Source organism: Carcharodon carcharias, chromosome 10 (genome assembly GCF_017639515.1).
Source record: "Carcharodon carcharias isolate sCarCar2 chromosome 10, sCarCar2.pri, whole genome shotgun sequence".
Classification (NCBI taxonomy): domain Eukaryota; kingdom Metazoa; phylum Chordata; class Chondrichthyes; order Lamniformes; family Lamnidae; genus Carcharodon; species Carcharodon carcharias.
Window position 1 is genome coordinate 697,250 of NC_054476.1, and position 19,279 is coordinate 716,528.

Consider the following 19,279-nt stretch of genomic DNA (forward strand, 5'->3'; position numbering starts at 1 on the left):
GAACACTGCCCACTTGCCTGGATGAGTACTGCTTCAACAATGCTCAAGCAGCTTGACACCATCCAGGACAATATTGACCGCTTGATTGGCACCCCATCCACAAACATTCACCCTCTCCATCAGTGAAGCACGGTAGCAGCAGTCTGCACCATATACAAAATGCACTGCACAAATTCACCAAGGCTCCTTAGACAGTATCTTCCAAACTCATGACCACTACCATCTTGAAGGAGGGCAGCAGACACACCCTGACTTGGAAATATATCGCTGTTCCTTCACTGCCACTGAGTCAAAATCCTGGAACTTTCTCCTTAACAGCTCTATGAGTGTATCTGCACCACATGGGCTGCAGTGGTTCAAGAAGGCAACTCACTGCCACTACCTTGAGGACAGTTAGGGATGGGCAATAAATACTGGCCTAGCCAGTGAAGCCAGCATCCCATGAACAAAGACTAAGAAAGTTGGGCTTAGCACAATTTATGTTCTACATTTCTACAACAGAGTCCATTGTTACACCATGCCTGTTGACTTTCTAGGACATTGATGAAGATTTCCGTACTTCCAATATGACTTTTTCTCAGTAACATTTTTGTCTGTTATCACTGCAGGTGGTTATACTTCATCATATGTTGTCTAAAGCTACAGTAAAGGCCAGGCCATCTGTACTGTGGTGTTACAAGAAGGAACTTGGCTTCAGCAGGTAATGTACCATTAGGTGGTAAATACTCGAGTCATTTATGGCACGGAAAGTGGTTATTCAGTCCAAGTCCATGCTGGCTCTGAGGATCAGTCCTGTCAGTCTCACTCGAGCCCTGTTGACCTGAAGGTTTATTTCCTTCAAGCGCCAATCTAATTTCCTTTTGAAATCTTTGAGCCTTTCTGCTTCCCCACCCTCGTGGACAGCAAATTCCAGGTCATTACACTCGCTGCAAAAACAACTTCCTTCTAACATTCCCCCCTGTAGTTCTTGCCCCCAAACCTTAAATCTGTTCGGACTCGAAACGTTAACTGTGTTCCTTTCCGCAGATGCTGCCAGACCTGCTGAGTTTTTCCAGGTATTTTTGTTTTTGTTTTGGATTTCCAGCATCTGTAGTTTTTTGCTTTTATCTTAAATCTGTTCCCTCTAGTTCTTGTACCATCAGCTCATGGGAACGGTCTTTCCTCGTCTACCTTAGCTAAACCTGTCAATCTTGTACACTTCTATCAAATCCCCCCTCAATCTTCTTTGCTATAAGGAGAATAACCCCAACTTTTCCAATTTAACTGTGTAGCTAAAGCCCCCACATCTCTGGAACCATTTTGGTTAATTTCCTCTGCATCCTCTCAAAGACCCTCATATCTTTCCTAAAGTTCTGTGACCAGAACTGCAGTGTTCTAGTTATGGTCACAACTTCATAAAGGTTCAGCATAATTTCCCTGCCTTTGTACTCACTGCTGCTGCCGGTGTTCACTCTGCGCTGTCCCCTGCTCGGTGTTGCTGTTCCTCTGTGCTGCCACCCTTTATACTAATTCCAACTTAGAATTTTAAATATTGAGTTATTTGGATGGCTTAATTTATGCTTTATGTAGGACTGTCAATTAAATTTGTACGCAGCCTTTAAACAATGCGATAATCATTAATGCAATGTCAATTAGCTTCCCTGGCCCAGTGTGGTAACAATTTCATCTCTTCAACCTCATTCCTGCATGTAGTAAATTGTTAGATTTTAATTTATTTTCTTTTCCTTTGTCTCTTGTTCTCTCAATCCAGCCTTTCTATTTTCTGAATATAACTTGTCTTTAATTCACCATCATTCGCCATCGTTACTGTTTTTGCCACAATTCTTAAATCTCATTGGTTAAGGAAATACACAGTTGGTCCTGCCAGTCACTGAAGTCCCAGGTGCTCTGTTGCACTTACGCTGTCATTATCAGTTCATTCTTTCAGAACGTTATGATGCAAAAATGGTTCAAGCTGTAGGGTCCATGAAAAGGTCTGTCTAGCGGAGTATGCAATGAGACTCCCCACTCAGCTAGGTTTGGCCTAACACTTCGTCCCCACCTCTTGCACTACTGCTGAGCTCTGACATCTTCCCATTTCTCAGTACTAAAAAATGCCTATATCTCTTCCTCATCGACTGCCGTACTGTGAGCAACATCACTAATAATGCGCTAAAAATGAGTTGGTACACTCCTGCCATTGCATTTTGGGTTAATCATAAAGAGAGGAGGTACTCAAAGAGTTGAAATCATTGAAGGTTGATAAGTCACCAGGGCCAGATGGATTGTTTCTGAGGCTGCTGAAAGAAGTCAGGGAGGAGATAGCAGATGCTCTGAGGATGATTTTCCAATCTTCACTAGATACAAGGAAGGTACCGGAGGGCTGGAGAAATGCAAACGTAGTTCCATTTGTTTAAAAAAGGATCAAAGGAAATGCCAAACCATTATAGGCCAGTTAGTCTTACATCGGTGGTGAGCAAATTAGTAGAATCAATCCTAAAAGATGGGATTAACTGTCATGTGGAAAGGCATAGACTAGTCAGCATGGATTTGTTAAAGGAAGGTCTTGCCTCACAAATTTGATTGAATTCTTTGAGGAATTGACAAGAAGGGTTGATGAAGGTGGTGCAGTGGATGTTGTGTACATGGATTTTAGCAAGGCATTTGACAAGGTCCCACATGGCAGAGGTCAGGAAAGTAAAAGCCCATGGGATTCAGGGTAATGTGGCAAACTAGATAAAAGCTTGGCTTTATAACAGGAAATAAAGGGTAATAGTCGATGGATGCCTTTGCGAATGGAAAGTTGTCTCAAGTGGCGTTCCACAGGGCTCGGTGTTGGGACCCTTGCTGTTTGTGTTATATATTAACGATTTGGTTGTGAACGTGGGGGACACGATTGAGAAATTTGCAGATGACACAAAGATTGGCCGAGTAGTGGATAGTGTAGAGGATAGCCATAATCTCCAAAACGATATAGATGTGTTGGTGGAGTGGGCAGTAAAGGAACGACGTAATAGCTCTGTAGAGAGTGCAGAGGAGGTTTACAAGAATGTTGCCAGGGTTAGAAAAGTGTAGCTACGAGGAAAGGTTGGATAGGTTGGGGTTATTTTTCTCAGAACAAAGAAGGCTGAGAGGTGACTTGATTGAGGGGAATAGATAGAGTGGACAGGATAAAATTGTTTCCCTTGATGGAGAATTCTAGAACCAGGGGACATAGATTCAAGATAAGTGGCAGAAGGTGTAGGGGGGACATGAGGAAGAACTTTTTTATGCAGAGGGTAGTGGGTGTCTGGAATTCGCTGCCCAAGTTGGTGGAAGAGGCAGAAACTTTAAGCTCTTTTAAAAAGTACCTGGATCTGCACCTAAAGTGCTGTAAGCTGCAGGGCTATGGGCCAGGTGCAGGACGGTGGGATTAGAAAGGGCACCTGGGTGTCCTCAGGCTGGCATGGACAAGATGGGCCGAATGGCCTCCTGTGCTGGAACTTTTCTATGGTTTATAAACAAAATTGAAAGAAAAGCCAGTGACTTACCATTACCTGTTATTGACCTGCACTTGAAGTTGACCAGTACTTTCTGTTCTGCCAAATAGCATGCTTAAAAATTAATCACTTTTTACTTAATATTTAAACTTTGTGACTTTAAACTTTCAAAGAAAGTCATTTTGACCTGAATTTTGATTTCAGAAAAAGTAGTTTTGTATTTTAGTGAAATTTCATAAATTTAACAGGAAAGCACGATTTAATGTTCCTGTACTTGTATTTAAAAAATATACATATTGACTGTGCGAAGGACTCAAGGCATCTAATACTTTAAAGAAGATAGATTAAGGATTTTTTTTCCCCATTATTGTTATGTTTCTTTAACCCAGTAGCCTGTTCAAATCTTGGTGTCCATCTTCACAAATAAGAAGGAAAGGTAGCATTGTATTGTGGCTGTGGCCCAATTGCAGAGAATGCATAACCCTGGCTACTGGAACCGAACAATGTCAATCTTAGAATCTCTTGGCATGTATACGATAAAGAGCTTTAGCAAGATACTACTTTTTTAAAAATATTTATCTTTTATGGGGTGTGGGTGTTGCTGGCTAGGCCAGATTTATTACCTATCCCGAATTACCCTTGAGAAGGTGATGGTGCATTGCCATCTTGAACCGCTGCAGTCCACCCACTGTGCTGTTAGGGAGGGAGTTCCAGGATTTTGACCCAGCAACAGGGAAAGAACGGAGATATATTTCCAAGTCAGGATGGTGAATGGCTTGGAGGGGAATTTGCAGGTGATGGTGTTCCCATGCATCTGCTGTTCTTGTCCTTCTAGATGGTAGAGGCTGTGGGTTTGGAAGGTGCTGTCTAAGGGTCCTAGGTGAGTTGCTGCAGTGCATCTTGTAGTTGGTACATGCTGCTGTTACTGTGCCTCGGTGGTGGAGGGAGTGAATATTTGTGGATTGGGTGTCAATCAAGAGGGCTGCTTTGTCCTAGATGGTGTCGAGCTTCTCGAGTGTTGTTGGAACTGCATCATCCAGATAAGTGGAGAGTATTCAATCACACTGCTGATTTGTGCCTTGTGGATGGCGAACAACCTTTTGGGAGTCGGTAGGTGGGTTACTCACTGCAGAATTCCTAACCTCTGACCTGTTCTTACAACCACAGCATTTATATGGCTGGTTCAGTTCAGTTTCTGGTCAATGGTAATTCCGAGTATGTTGATAGTGAGGGATTCAGCTATGATAATGCCATTGAATGTCACGGGGCAACAATTAGATTCTCTCTTCTAGGAGATGGTCATTGCGTGGCGTGAATGTTACTTGCCAATTATCAACCAAAGCCTCAGTGTTGTCCAGGTTTTGCTATATATGGGCATGGTCTGCTTCATTACCTGAGGAGTTGCGAAAGGTACTGAACATTGTTCAGCCATCAGCAAACATCCCCACTTCTGACCTTATAATGGAGGAAAGGTCATAACATAAGAAATAGGAGCAGGAGTAGACCACACAGCCCATTGAGCCAGCTCCGCCACGCAATATGATCAGGGCTGATCTTGGGCTTCTTATCCCTTCCCCATATCTCTTAATTCTCAGAGCCCAAAACTCTCTCTATCCCAGCTGTAAATATGTTAATTGATGGAGCACCCAAATCTTTGAGGTCGAGAATTCCAGAGATTCACAACTCTTTGAAGAAATTTCTCTTCATCTTAGTCCTAAATTATCGACCCGTTATCCTGAGACTGGTGCCCCCATGTTTTAGATTTCCCGGCCAGCAGAAATAATCTCTCAGCAATCGCCCTGTCAAGCTGCTTCAGAATTTTGTAGGTTATTGATGAAGCAACTGAAGCTGGTTGGATGAGGACACTACCCTGAGGAACTTTTTTTATTTATTAATGGGATGTGGGCATCACTGACAAGGCCTGTATTTGTTGCCTACCCCGAATTGGCCTTGAGGGCAGCTAAGAATCAACCACATTGCTGTGGGTCTGAAGTCACTTGCAGCCCAGACCAGGTAGGGATGGCAGATTTCCATCCCTCAAGGTTCCTGCAGTGATGTCTTGGGACTGAGATACTTGACCTCCAACAACCATAACCATCTTCATAACAAAAACAGAATTACCTGGAAAAACTCAACTAGTTTTGTCGAAGGGTCATGACTCGAAACGTCAACTCTTTTCTTCTCCGCTGCTGCTGCCAGACCTGCTGAGTTTTTCCAGGTAATTCTGTTTTTGTTTTGTATTTCCAGCATCCGCAGTTTTTTGTTTTTTGTTTTTATAACCATCTTCATATTCACTGAAAAAAGCAAACATTTTCTTTGTTGAAGCAGGAGTGCAAGGTGAAAAGCTTTGACAAAAAAAGTCTCTCTTTTTTCAACAATATTCAAGTTCTGTACTATAAAACAACTATAGCCATCTTCCTTTGTGCTAGATATGACTCCAACCAGTGGAGAGTTTTCCTCCTGATTCCCATTGACTCCAGTTTTGTTAGGATTCCTTGATGCCCCACACTGTCAAATGCTGCCTTGATGTCAAGGGCAGTCTCACTCACCTCACCTCAGGGGTTCAGCTGTTAATTTGGACCAAGGTTGCAATGAGGTCAGGAGCTGAATGGTTTTGGCAGAACCTAAACTGAATGTCAATAAGCAGGTTATTGCTGAAAGTGGTGAAGAAATGCTAAAATGAATAAAAGTTTCCAGCCTGACCAGGCTTGTGTTTACAATTTTGCCAGAATTTTACAGATATTTGCTACTGAATGAGGCATAGGTCATTACAGTTAATATTGCACCTGGTTCTCCTCTAGTCACAGGAAGAAGCGGATGAGGCAATTACAGAAGAAGATAAAAAGCGGTACACTTGACCTCAAGCAGGATGATCCCTTTGAACTTTTTGTGGCTGCAACTAACATTCGATATTGCTATTACAATGAGACTCATAAGATCCTGGGTAACACGTACGGGATGTGTGTTCTGCAGGTGTGTACATTATTTGTATTCATTTTTATGTGCATGCAAATGGACAGGATTATTGTGGCTAGCAGTGAGATTAGAGCAGTTTTATCGTTCATATTCTGAAAGTGGCTGAACTATACAGACGAGAAAGATCCCAACATTGATCCTTGGTCTTTGCTCAGTTAGTCTCCTAGCCAGCACTCCTGAATTAAAGAGAATATTGTGATCAGTATTCAATGACCCTATTGGAAGAGCAGGATCAAGTTTGTTAGAATTCCCTCTCTCACCTAGGAAGAATACTTCTCACAGTTGAGACTCACAAAAGAATGATGGCCTCTTGAGTGAGGTACTGGAGATCTTCCAGTATCTGTGGAATTGTACCCCAGGAAGAAGTCAGTGGCTAACGCCTGGAAGAGAGGGAAAATGCTGGTATATGGTGGGGTGCAGGGGATGGTGTTAAAGGTCAAGCTTACTCCAAATATTTTATTCTGGAGTGAACCCTGCGGAGATTTGTCTCCTAAGTGGAACGTATAGTTTAGCTACTCCAAATTGAAGCCTGGCAGAAGCTCATTTTTGCTAAAGTGTATACTCGTATGACACTAGAATCCATAGCACCTCTGACACTGGGGCTACTCTTGTCGGTTACTGCTTGTTTACAGGTAGTAGGATTTCTGATGCAGTATGACATTTGCACTCTTGGCTTTACATAATTACTGATATTGAGTAGTAATGTAACCTTCACCTCTAACTTTGCAGCGGCATCTATTGCAACATCAAATGGCTGTTAACACCCCTCAGAATCACATTGGTCTGAATTTTTGGGTTGTACAGAGTACAGTATTCAGCAAACAGCCAGAAAAATATTGGAACTGTAGTATATTAGCAACAATTAATATATCTAGTTTTAATATTAAAAAAAATGCACTATTATTTCCACCTTTTGGTAAAATGTGAAAGGGTATGCTTGAACATGTTGTCATCTTATCTTTCAGGACTTTGAGGCCCTAACTCCAAACCTTTTGGCCAGGACTGTTGAGACAGTGGAAGGGGGTGGACTTGTTGTGATTCTGCTGAGAACTGTCAACTCCTTGAAACAGCTTTATACGATGACAATGGTACGTGTTGCGTATGATAGACTGTGGTAACTGCTAGTATGAAGCAGCTCTTTTCACTGACCAGTTGGTATGCTAGCCTATCGAAATGTCATCTTATGGCATCCATGTGCTAATTTACTGATGATAGGTGTCTTATAGTGCTGATATTGTAATTGGTAACCATTATAATGATAATTTCAGTAAAGCATTCTTTGTTTTGCTTTACAAGTTTGATTTCCTCAACATGCTTGATTTGATTTTCTGTCATACAGAAAGTGCATTATAATTTGTTTAGCCATTTGTACACCTGTACTAAATTGTACAAGTTAGACAGTTACAAGGTTGATTCCTATATTGTCCTGAGGAAGAGTATATTGGCATTGGAGTTTGTGCAACAGATTCAGCAGAATGATACAGGGGCTAAAAGGATTAATTAGGAGATTGGCAGCATGGACCAGACTTTTATTCCCTTGACTATTGAAGATTTAAAGGTCACCTAATTGAAGTGTTTAAGATGATTAAGAGATTTGATAGGGTGGATAGGAACTATTTCCTCTGGTGTGAGTGTGCAGAATAAAAGGCCGTAGCTTTAAAATCAAATCAGGATGATGTCAGGAAGCACTTCTTCACACAAAAGTTTGAGATACTTGAACTCTTTCCCTCAAAAAGCCTCTGAGGCTAACTTAATTCACAATTTCAAAACTGAAATTGATATATTTTTGATGGACAAGAATATTCAAGGTTACAAAACCAAGGTGGATAAATGAAATTAAGGTGCAGATCAGCCATGATCTAATTGAATGGTGGAATGGATTTGAGGGGGTGAACTCTTTTTGTTTGAGTTAGTTAAGATCAGCTGAGTAGCTTCCTGTGAAGTGTCGAGAGCAAAAATTACAGGTCGCCACAAGAGAAGGGAAATTACATGTGAGGTGAGAGTGACTGCTCTTGACGTTAAGGCAGCATTTGACTGAGTGTGGCATCAAGGAGCCCTAGCAAAACTGGAGTCAATGGAAATTGGGCGGAAAACTCCCCACTAGTTGGAGTCATACCCAGCACAAAGGAAGATGGTTGTGGTTGTTGAGGTCAGTCATCTCAGCTCCAGGGCATCACTGCAGGAGTTCCTCAGGGTAGCGCCCTCGGCCCAACCATCTTCAGCTGCTTCACCAATGACCTTCCTTTCATCGTGAGGTCAGAAGTGGGGATGTTCGCTGATAATTGCATAATTTGCAACTGCTCAGATACTGAAGTAGTCCATGTCCAAATGCAGCAAGACCTGGACAATATCCAGGCTTGGGCTGACAAGTGGCAAGTAACATTCACACCACACAAGTGCCAGGCAATGACCATCTCCAACAAGAGAGAATCTAACCATAACCCCTGACGTTCAATGGCATTACCGTCACTGAATTCCCCACTATCAGCATCCTGGGGATTACTATTGACCGGAAACTAAACTGGACTAGCCATTTGAATACTGTGGCTACAAGAGCAGGTCAGAAGCTAGGAATCATGTGACGAGTAACTCACCACCTGGCTCCCCAAAACCTGTCCACCATCTACAAGGCACAAGCCAAGAGTGTGATGGAATACCCTCCACTTGTTTGGATGAGTGCAGCTCCCAGAACACTCAAGAAGCTTGACACCGCCCAGGACAAAGCAGCCCATTTGATTGGCACTACATCCACAAACATTCACTCCCTCCGCCACCGATGCACAGTAGCAGCAGTGTGTACCATCTACAAGATGCACTGCAGGAACTCACCAAGGCTCCTTAGACGGCACCTTCCAAACCCACGACCGCTACCATCTGGAAGGACAAGGGCAGCAGACACATGGGAACACCACCACCTGGAAGTTCTCCTCCAAGCCACTTGCCATCCTGACTTGGAAATATATATTGTTCTTTCACTGTCACTGGGTCAAAATCCTGGAACTCCCTTCCTAACAGCGCTGTGGGTGTACCTACACCACATGGACTGCAGCGGTTCAAGAAGGCAGCTCACCACCACCTCAAAGGCAACTAAGGTTGGGCAATACATGCTGGCCCAGCCAGCGATGCCCACATTCCCTGAATAAATAAATGAATTGCAGTAAATGAAAATTACATTCTACCAGATTTTGACTCCTGGTGTATGTAAGGTAACTAAGTATATAATTGGGCTAATATTATGGTATTTTATAATCATGCCCAAAATTTACAGCAAACTTATTTATTGGGTACATTAATATAAATCAGTTTTCACTTAGAAAAATCCAAGCTGTTGAAAGACCAGTTGAGAAAGAAGAGAGAAAGGCAAACTTCACAACCCTAGATTGTTCCAAAGTGCTTCACAGCTAATGAAAAACTGTTGTAATGTAGAGACATAAGGACATTAGGTAATATGGAGAAAACCTAGGAAAATGTAGGAATTGCACTTCAATAGATAGAACTGTTATTGGCTAATAAAAAAATATTGGAACATTCTCATTAGGTCCTAGGGCCTATCCTGCTGCTATGGACAGATCACTCACTTTGTCAAATAGCTAGAATTTTGTACCTTGACGCAAACAAAGTGTTTTAATATCTGTGTGCTATAGAATATGAAAGTAAAGTTTGATTGAATAAACAGACTCAACTAAAATCTGTTGCCTTCATTAAAGTGTAACAGCCCAACTTTATTTTAATTTTTTTGTCTTATATTTTGATATTCTTTTTCTTCTCCTTCTGCATCCCCCACTCAAAGGATGTCCATACACGTTTCAGAACAGAATCACATCAGGATGTGGTTGGCCGATTCAATGAAAGGTAGATGTTTTTGATAAGATCCTATGAACCAATATATAAGTTGTATTGAAATGGGCTGCGCACCAAGTATATGTAGATCTGCAAGGGGAGGTATCAACTTTAAGTAGGAATAAGAGGAAAGTTATAGGGAAAGGTGGAAAAGGGAGATATCACCATTTGAGGATGATGCTTTTTTTACAGAAAGCTTTGAAGGCAGGGAGAGGGGTAGCAAGGAAAGTTGGATTGGGACGAAATTCTAAAAAGAGTGAGGTCATAGTAACTGAAAAGTGAAGAGAGCACTGAGTAGAGTGTGTACCTCCACTAATATTGTGTTTACTCAAAATTATTACAATTATGGAGCTCTTGAGGCTTTTCCCTACCTGGTTGATGCTCTGCAAATACAAAGATGAAAAAGGAAATCTTTTTATTAGAGCTTTCATCTCACTGGGGTGGCTTAGGCCAATCCATATCCAACAACCTGCTCTGAAAACTCTGCCCACATTATGACATCTGTGACAAATTCCACTACAGCAGCTGAGACAAGCCACAGCCTTTTAAAACAATCAACACCATTCTGAATAAAACAATCTACAATATTCTCACAGAAAAAGTCAATTTTCCCTATCTCCCAATGTTAAAGGATGGGTCCTTTAAATAATGTCAGGATCCAGGTCTGCTCCTTCAGCGGGGGGAGGCGATGGCCTAGTGGCATTGTTGCTGGACTAATAATCCAGAAACTCAGGGTATTGCTCTGGGGACCTGGGTTCGAATCCCGCCACAGCAGTTGATGGAATTTGAATTCAATAAAAATCTGGAATTGCCGATTTTAAAAATGCATCTGGTTCACTAATCCCCTTTAGGGATGAAAATCTGCTGACCTTACTTGGCTCCAGACCCACAGTAATGCCCTCTGAAATGGCCTAGCAAGCCACACAGGTTGTACAAAGTCTCAAAAAAGGAATGAAACCCAGCATCAACAATTCAGCCCTGCTGACCCTACAAAGTCATCATCACGGACTCGTGTCTTACAGATAACGTCCCAGGCACCGCCACCACCATCCCTGGGGTAAGTCCTATCCCACCGGCAGGACATAGACAGCAGAAGTAGGATAGGACATACCCAGCAGAGGTGGCGGCACAGTGGTATGTAGTTGGGAGAAAGTTGCCCTGGGAGTCCTCAACGTTGACACAAGATCACATGAAGTCTCATAGCATCAGGTGAAACATGGGCTAGGAAACTTCCTGCTGATTACCACATACCACCCTCCCTCAGCTGATGAATCCGTGCTCCTCCATGTTGAACACCACTTGGAGGAAGCACTGAGCAAGGTGGAAGGAAGGTGGCAAGGGCACAGAATGTACTCTGGGTTGGGGTCTCCAATGTCCACCATCCAGTGGCTTGGTAGCACCACTACTGATCGAACTGGCAGAGTCCTAAAGGACATAGCTGCTAGATTGGGTCTGTGGCAGGTGGTGAGGGAACCAACAAGAGGGAAAAACATACTTGACCTCGCCCTCACCAATTTGCCTGCTGCAGATGCATCTGTCCATGACAGTATTGGAAGGAGTTGAGCAGATGAAGTTCCACCTTCACATTGAGGATCTTCTCCATCATTTTGTGTGGCACAACCACTATGCTAAATGGGATAGATTTCGAATAGTTCTAGCAACTCAAGACTGGGCATCCATGAGGTGCTATGGGCCATCAGCAACAGCAGAATTGTACTCGAACACAATCTGTAACCTCATGGCATATCCCCAACTCTACCATTACCATCAAGACAGGGGATCAACTCTGGTTCAATGCAGAGTGCAGGAGAGTATGCCAGGAACAACACTAGGCATAGCTAAAAATGAGGTGTCAACCTGATGAAGCAATAACACAGGACTACTTGCATACCAAACAGCATAAGCAGCAAGTGCAGCAAGACAGAGCTAAGCGATCCCACAACCAAAGGATCAGATGTAAACTTTGCAGTCCTGCCACATCCAGCCGTGAATGGTGGTGGACAGTTCAACTCACTGGCGGAGGAGGCTCCACAAATATCCCAGCCTCAGTGATGGGAGAGCCCAGCACATCAGCGCAAAATTTAGGCTGAAGCATTTGCTGCAATCTTCGGCCAGAAGTAGCGAGTAAATGATCCACCTTGGCCCCCCTGGAGGCCTCCAGCATCAGCAGATGCCACTCTTCAACCAGTTCAGTTCACTCCATGTGATATCAAGAAATGGCTGAAGGTACTGGTTGGTGCAAAGGCTAAGGGCCCTGACAATATTCTGGCAATAGTACTGAAGACGTGCTCCAGAACTTGCTGCATAGCCAAGCTGTTCCAGTGCAGCTACAACACTGGTTATGTGGAAAATGTCCGGGTATGTTCTATACACAAAAAGCAGGACCAATCGAACCTGGCCAATTACTACCCGGTCAGTCAACTCTTGATCATCAGTAAAATAGTGGAAGGGGTCATCAACAGTGCTATCAAGCGGCACTTGCTTAGCAATAACCTGCTCAATGAGGCCCAGCTTGGGTTCCACCAGGGCCACTGAGCTCCTGACCTCATTACAGCCTTGGTTCAAACATGGACAAAACAGCTGAACTCCTGCGGTGAAGTGAGAGTGACTGCCCTTGATATTAAGGCAGCATTTGACTGAGTGTGGCATCAAAGAGCCCTAGCAAAACTGGAGTTGATGGAAATCGGGGAAAACTCTCCGCAGGTTGGAGTCATACCTAGTACAAAGGAAGATGGTTGTGGTTGTTGGAGGTCAATCATCTCGGCTCCAGGACTCCACTGCAGGAGTTCCTCAGTGTTGTGTCCTAGGCCCAACCATCTTCAGCTGCTTCATCAAAGACCTTCCTTCCATCATCAGGTCAGAAGTGGGGATGTTCGCTGATCATTGCATAATGTTCAACACCATTCGCAACTCCTGAGATACTGAAGCCATCCATGTCCAAATGCAGCAAGACCTGGACAATATCCAGGCTTGGGCTGACAAATGACAAGTAACATTTGCATCACACAAGTGCCAGGCAATGACCATTGTTATGATCCCCAGCTGAGATTGCCCTTGGACAAGCCTGATCCCAGGGTGGAACCCAGCCTGAAAAATCTGAACTTTTATTTGTTTGTTTAAATATGTGGAGAGCAGCTACTGAACAGAGTCACAGGAGTCAGTTGATGAACTTCATACAAAAGAATAAAACATTTATTCAACAAGAAAAGATGAACTATATTACAATACTCCTTTGCCCACAACTATACCTTTACAGATTTGTACAGATTTGTAAAGATAACACAAGTCACAAAAGCTGTCTTATGCTTTAATGTGCCCAGTAAGTACCCAGTCCATGTAAACCTATGGCACTCTGTGGTCAGATACACCATACTCTGACCTCATGTGACAGATGCCACCTCAACCAGATGCCATGGATCTTTCCTCAACTCCCCCTAAACGCTTGTCACACTGTGACCAACCAGCCTCACTGAATTCCATCCTTCACACTAGGATTTTCCCCTTCAGAAAAAATAAACTTAATAACTTTGCCTTATTTACCTACAAATTTACCAGTTGTGAAAGGTCCTATCCTGCCTCTTTGAAATTCAAACAGCTCTCTTATCTACAAATGCAAATGTTAGCTCTAAACGATTTACTTGTCTTATTTAGTTTGTCCATTTCATTTCAAAATGCTTGTTTCTACACCTTTCAGACTGCCTTCAGTTTAATTAAGTTAGCCATACAAACAAACATACACACACAGTCCCCCCACAAGCCTGATTCAGTGTCTCACAATAATATTAGGAAAAAATGTTATTTCCTTTATAATTGGAGCAGTTGAGCTGATGTTGACAAAAGCATGGATGAATGTTTCTGCAGCAGGTGGGTTGGGACAGGTGTGGACACGGATGATAATGTGGAGTTGAAAGTAGGTGGTCTTTATGATGGAGAGGAGACGGGGTTTGATGTTTAGGTTGGGGTCGAATAGGATACTGAATTTGCACAGCCTGCTTAAACCTGAAACAACAACAGAATTACCTGGAAAAACTCAGCAGGTCTGGCAGCATCGGCGGAGAAGAAAAGAGTTGACGTTTCGAGTCCTCATGACCCTTCGACAGAACTTGAGTTCGAGTCCAGGAAAGAGCTGAAATATAAGCTGGTTATATTTCAGCTCTTTCCTGGACTCGAACTCAAGTTCTGTCGAAGGGTCATGAGGACTCGAAACGTCAACTCTTTTCTTCTCCGCCGATGCTGCCAGACCTGCTGAGTTTTTCCAGGTAATTCTGTTGTTGTTTTGGATTTCCAGCATCCGCAGTTTTTTTGTTTTTATCTCTGTGCTTAAACCTGAGACTGGCCTGTACGGGGATTGAATGGATGAGGGTATGGAGTCTCTCAGGGGTTTCAGGGGTAAAGCATCAGGATGAGTCCACTTCACACCCAATTGGTTAAAAAGTTACAGATTATGTTCGAGTACAATTCTGCTCCTGCTGATAGACCATATGGATGCCCAGTCTTGAGTTGCTAGATCTGTTCTAAATCTATCCAATTTAGCACAGTGGTAGTGCCACACAACACGATGAAGGCTATCCTTAATGTGAAGGCGGGACTTCGTCTCCACAACGGTGCAGTGGTCACTCTGACCGATAGTGTAATGGACAGAAGCATCCGTGGCAGGCAGGTTGGTGAGGATGAAGTCAAGTATGTTTTTCCCTCTTTTTGGTTCACTCACCTCCTGCCACTGACACAGTTTAGCAACTATGTCCTTTAGGACTCAGTCAGTAGTGGTGCTACCAATCTAATCTTGAGTGATGGACATTGAAGTCCCCCACCCAGAGTGCATTCTACGCCTTTGCCACTCTCAGTGCTTCCTCCAAGTGGTGTTCAACATGGAGGAGCACTGATTCATCAGCTGAGGGAGGGCAGCATGTGGTAATCAGCAGGAGGTTTCCTTGCCCATGTTTGACCTGATGTCAAGAGAATTCATGGGGTCCGGGGTCAATGTTGAGGGTGGAAGAGGAGGACTGAGGTGAGTTTTTCACATTGCTGTTCCTTTGCTGGTCTTTCTATGTTTGTTGCTTGAGAACTTTTTTTTCTTTTTTTTATACTAGTTCATGGGAAGTGGGCATCACTGGCTAGACCAGCATTTATTGCCCATCCCTAATTACCCTTGTTTAGAGGGCATTTAAGAGTCAACTACATAGCTGTAGGCCAGGAGTCACATGTAGGCCAGATCAGCTAAGGACAGCAGATTTCCTTCCCTAAAGGACATTAATGAACCAGGTAGGGATTTACGACAATTGGCAATTGTTTCATGGTCATCATTAGACTTTCAATTCCAGAATTTTTTTTTTTCAATTCAAATGCCACTATCTGCCGTGATGGGATTTGAACCCAGGCCCCCAGAGCAATACCCTTGGTCTCGGGACTACCCAATCCAGTGACAATACTACTCTGACCCTTTCATGCATGTGGGTGTCGCTGACAAGGCCAGCATTTGCTGCCCATCCTTAATTGCCCCAGAACTGAGTGACTTGCCACATTATTGCAGAGGGCAATTAAGGGTCAACCACATTGCTGTGGGCCTGGAGTCACATGTAGGCCAGACCAGGTAAGGATGGCAGATTTCCTTCCCTAAAAACCAGATGGATTTTTACAACAATGGTTTCATAGTCACCATTACTGAGAATAGCTTTTCAGTTCCAGATTATTACTTGGATTCAAATTCCACCAGCTGCCATGGTGGGACCTGAACCCTTGTCCCCCAGAACATTAGCCTGGGCTTCTGGATTACTTGTCTAGTGACATTACCACTAGCCACCACCTCCCTGACATAACACACACATTGCCAACAGACAAAGATCATCATCTCAACAATTTTAACAACATTTGAAGTGACGCCCACATCCCATGAAACAACAAAAAGAAGTTCTCGACAAACATTAGATTGCTCTTCATTTGCTGGTGTCTCAATGTGAAAAACTTACCTCCAACCCCCCCCTCTTCCACCCTTAAGAACTTAACATTGTTCACATTTAACAGATTTTAACCATTCACTTTTTAACCAATTGTGTGTGAAGCGGACACATCCTGATGCTTTATCCCTGGTTTATTATCAACCATCAAATTTTTGTTTATTCTGTTTTACCAGGTTCATACTTTCCCTGGCATCCTGCAAGAATTGCATTGTGATAAATGACCAACTGGACATTCTGCCACTTTCTAGCCACATTTTCAATATCAAACCTGTCCCACCGAAATCTGTGGTGAGTTCTGGAGATTATAGCACCATGAGTTAGGTTTTTTACTGGTTTTGTTAATGACAGTGCTAAATATTATCCTGTGGTTTATAAAATGAGTGGCAATGTCTTGTAATGAGTGTTACTGTAGACTTGACATCATATCTGAGGGGGTAAGGATGCTTATGATTTTTTGAATATAATATAGAACCTTAATTTCTCCCCCCCCCATACTATACCTTAAATTCCCACAAACCACCCTGCCTACCAATGCTCTCCTAAACTCCTGTAACCATTAAGAATTCCAATGCCCCAAAAACCCTCTTAAACACTTTATAATGTTCACAAAATTCTAGATTACACTTCTCCCTGATCCCAGAAGTTTCCTGGTGCTGCCAGATCTGGCAGTTCAAGACTGGGCAACCATGAGGCGCTGTGGGCCATCAGCAACAGCAGAAATGTACTCAACCACAACTCCTGTAATCTCATGGCCCAGCATATCCCCCACTCTACCATTACCACCAAGCCAGGGGATCAACCCTGGTTCAATGAAAAGTGCAGGAGGGCATGCCAGGAGCAGGACCAGTCATATGCGATAGCGTAGTGGTATTGTTGCTGGACTAGTATTCCAGAGACCCAGGGGAATGCGTAGGGGTCCTGGGTTTGAATCCCACCATGAAGCCATTTTCGATGGTTGCAAAAACCCATCTGGTTCAGGGATCTGGCTTAGGGAAGGAAATCTCCAGTTCTTAACTGGCCTGGCCTACATGTGACTCCATACCCACAGCAATGTGGCTGACTCTTCAATGCCCTCTGAAATGGCCTAGCAAGCCAGTCAATTGTATCAAACTGCTAGAAAGTGTCAAAAAAGAATGATACCAGACATACGACCCGCCATTGACCTCGGCACCAGCAAAGACAGCCGCAAACTCAGCCCTGCCAACCCTGCAAAGTCCTCCTTACTAATATTTGGGGGTTAGTGCCAGCAATGAGAGAGCTGTCCCACAGACTAGTCAAGCAACATCTTGACATAGTCATCCTCAAGGGATCATATCTTACAGATAATGTCCCAGAACCACCGTCACTATCAGCAGAGGTGGCGACACAATGTTATACAGTTAGGAGGGAGTTGCCCTGGGAGCCCTCAACATTGACCCCGGACCCCATGAATTCTCTTGGCATCAGGTCAAACATGGGCAAGGAAACCTTGTACTGATTACTACATGCTGCCCTTCCTCAGCTGATGAATCAGTGCTCCTCCATGTTGAACACCACTTGGAGGAAGCACTGAGAGTGGCAAAGGTGCAGAATGCACTCTGGGTGGGGGACTTCAATGTCCATCACCCAAGATTAGATTGGTAGCACCACTACTGACTGAGTCCTAAAGGACATAGTTGCTAAACTGTGTCAGTGGCAGTGGCAGGAGGCGAGTGAACCAAAAAGGGGGAAAAACATACTTGACTTCATCCTCACCAACCTGCCTGCCACGGATGCTTCTGTCCATTACACTATCGGTCAGAGTGACCACTGCACCGTTGTGGAGACGAAGTCCCGCCTTCACATTGAGGATACCCTTCATCGTGTTGTGTGGCACTACCACTGTGCTAAATTGGATAGATTTAGAACAGATCTAGCAACTCAAGACTGGGCATCCATGAGACACTATGGTCCATCAGCAGCAGCAGAATTGTACTCGAACATAATCAATCTACCGTCGATCATCAGTAAATTGATCAACGGTTCTATCAAGTGGCACTTGCTTAGAAATGACCTGCTGATTAACGCCCAGTTTGGGTTCTGCCAGGGTCACTCAGCTCCTGACCTTATTACAGCCTTGGTTCAAACATGGACAAAAGAGCTGAACTCCCAAGGTGAGGTGGGAGTGACTGCCCTTGACATCAAGGCTGCATTTGACCGAGTGTGGCATCAAGGAGCCCTGGCAAAACTAGAGTCAATGGGAATCAGGGGAAAACTATCCACTGGTTAGTGTCATACCTAGTATAAAGGAAGATGGCTGGAGGTCAGTCATTTCAGCTCCAGGACATCATTGCAGGAGTTCTTCAGGGTAGTGTCCTTGGCCCACCCATCTTCAGCTGCTTCATCAATGACCCTCCTTCCATCCTAAGGTCAGAAGTAGGGATGTTCGCTGATGAGTACACGATGTTCACCATTCGCGACTCCTCAGATACTGAAGCAGTCCATGTCCAAACGCACCAAGAACTGGACAATAGCCAGGCTTGGGCTGACAAGTGACAAGTAACACTTGCACCACACAATGTCATTCAATGACCAGCTCAACAAGAGAGAATCTAACCATTGCCACTTGACATTCAATGGCATTATTATCACTGAATCCCCCACTATCAACATCCTGAGGGTTGCCATTGGCCAGAAATTGAACTGGACTAGCCATATAGATACTGTGGCCACAAAAGCAGGCTAGAGGCTGGCAATCCTGGGATGAGTAACTCACCTCCTGACTCCCCAAAGCCTGTCCACCAGCTATAAGGCACAAGTCAGGTGTGTGATAGAATACTCCCCACTTGGCTGGATGAGTGCACCTCCCATAATACTCAAGGAGCTCGACACCATCCAGGACAAAGCAACCCACTTGATTGGCACCGCGTCCACAAACATTCACTCCCTCCACTGCTGATGCACAATAGCAGAAGTGTGCTTCATCTATAAGATGCACTGCAGGATTTCACCAAGGCTCCTTAGACAGCACCTTCCAAATCCAAGACCACTACCATCCAGAAAGACAAGGGCAGCAGATTGGTGGAAACA

General features: G+C 43.8%; 1 protein-coding gene across 3 annotated transcripts in view; it reads left to right on the forward strand.

The window, feature by feature from the left end:
- nat10 (N-acetyltransferase 10) overlaps positions 1 to 19,279 on the forward strand; it is a 173,654-nt gene that overhangs the window by 59,489 nt on the left and 94,886 nt on the right. For 2 of the 3 annotated variants that reach the window (XM_041198131.1, XM_041198130.1), the window contains exons 3-7: positions 609 to 700; positions 6,260 to 6,431; positions 7,400 to 7,522; positions 10,225 to 10,286; positions 16,405 to 16,519. In XM_041198131.1, the coding sequence (XP_041054065.1) occupies positions 609 to 700; positions 6,260 to 6,431; positions 7,400 to 7,522; positions 10,225 to 10,286; positions 16,405 to 16,519 (564 nt within the window). The remainder of the gene's footprint in view (positions 1 to 608; positions 701 to 6,259; positions 6,432 to 7,399; positions 7,523 to 10,224; positions 10,287 to 16,404; positions 16,520 to 19,279) is intronic. The other variant, XM_041198132.1, reaches the window with a different exon arrangement.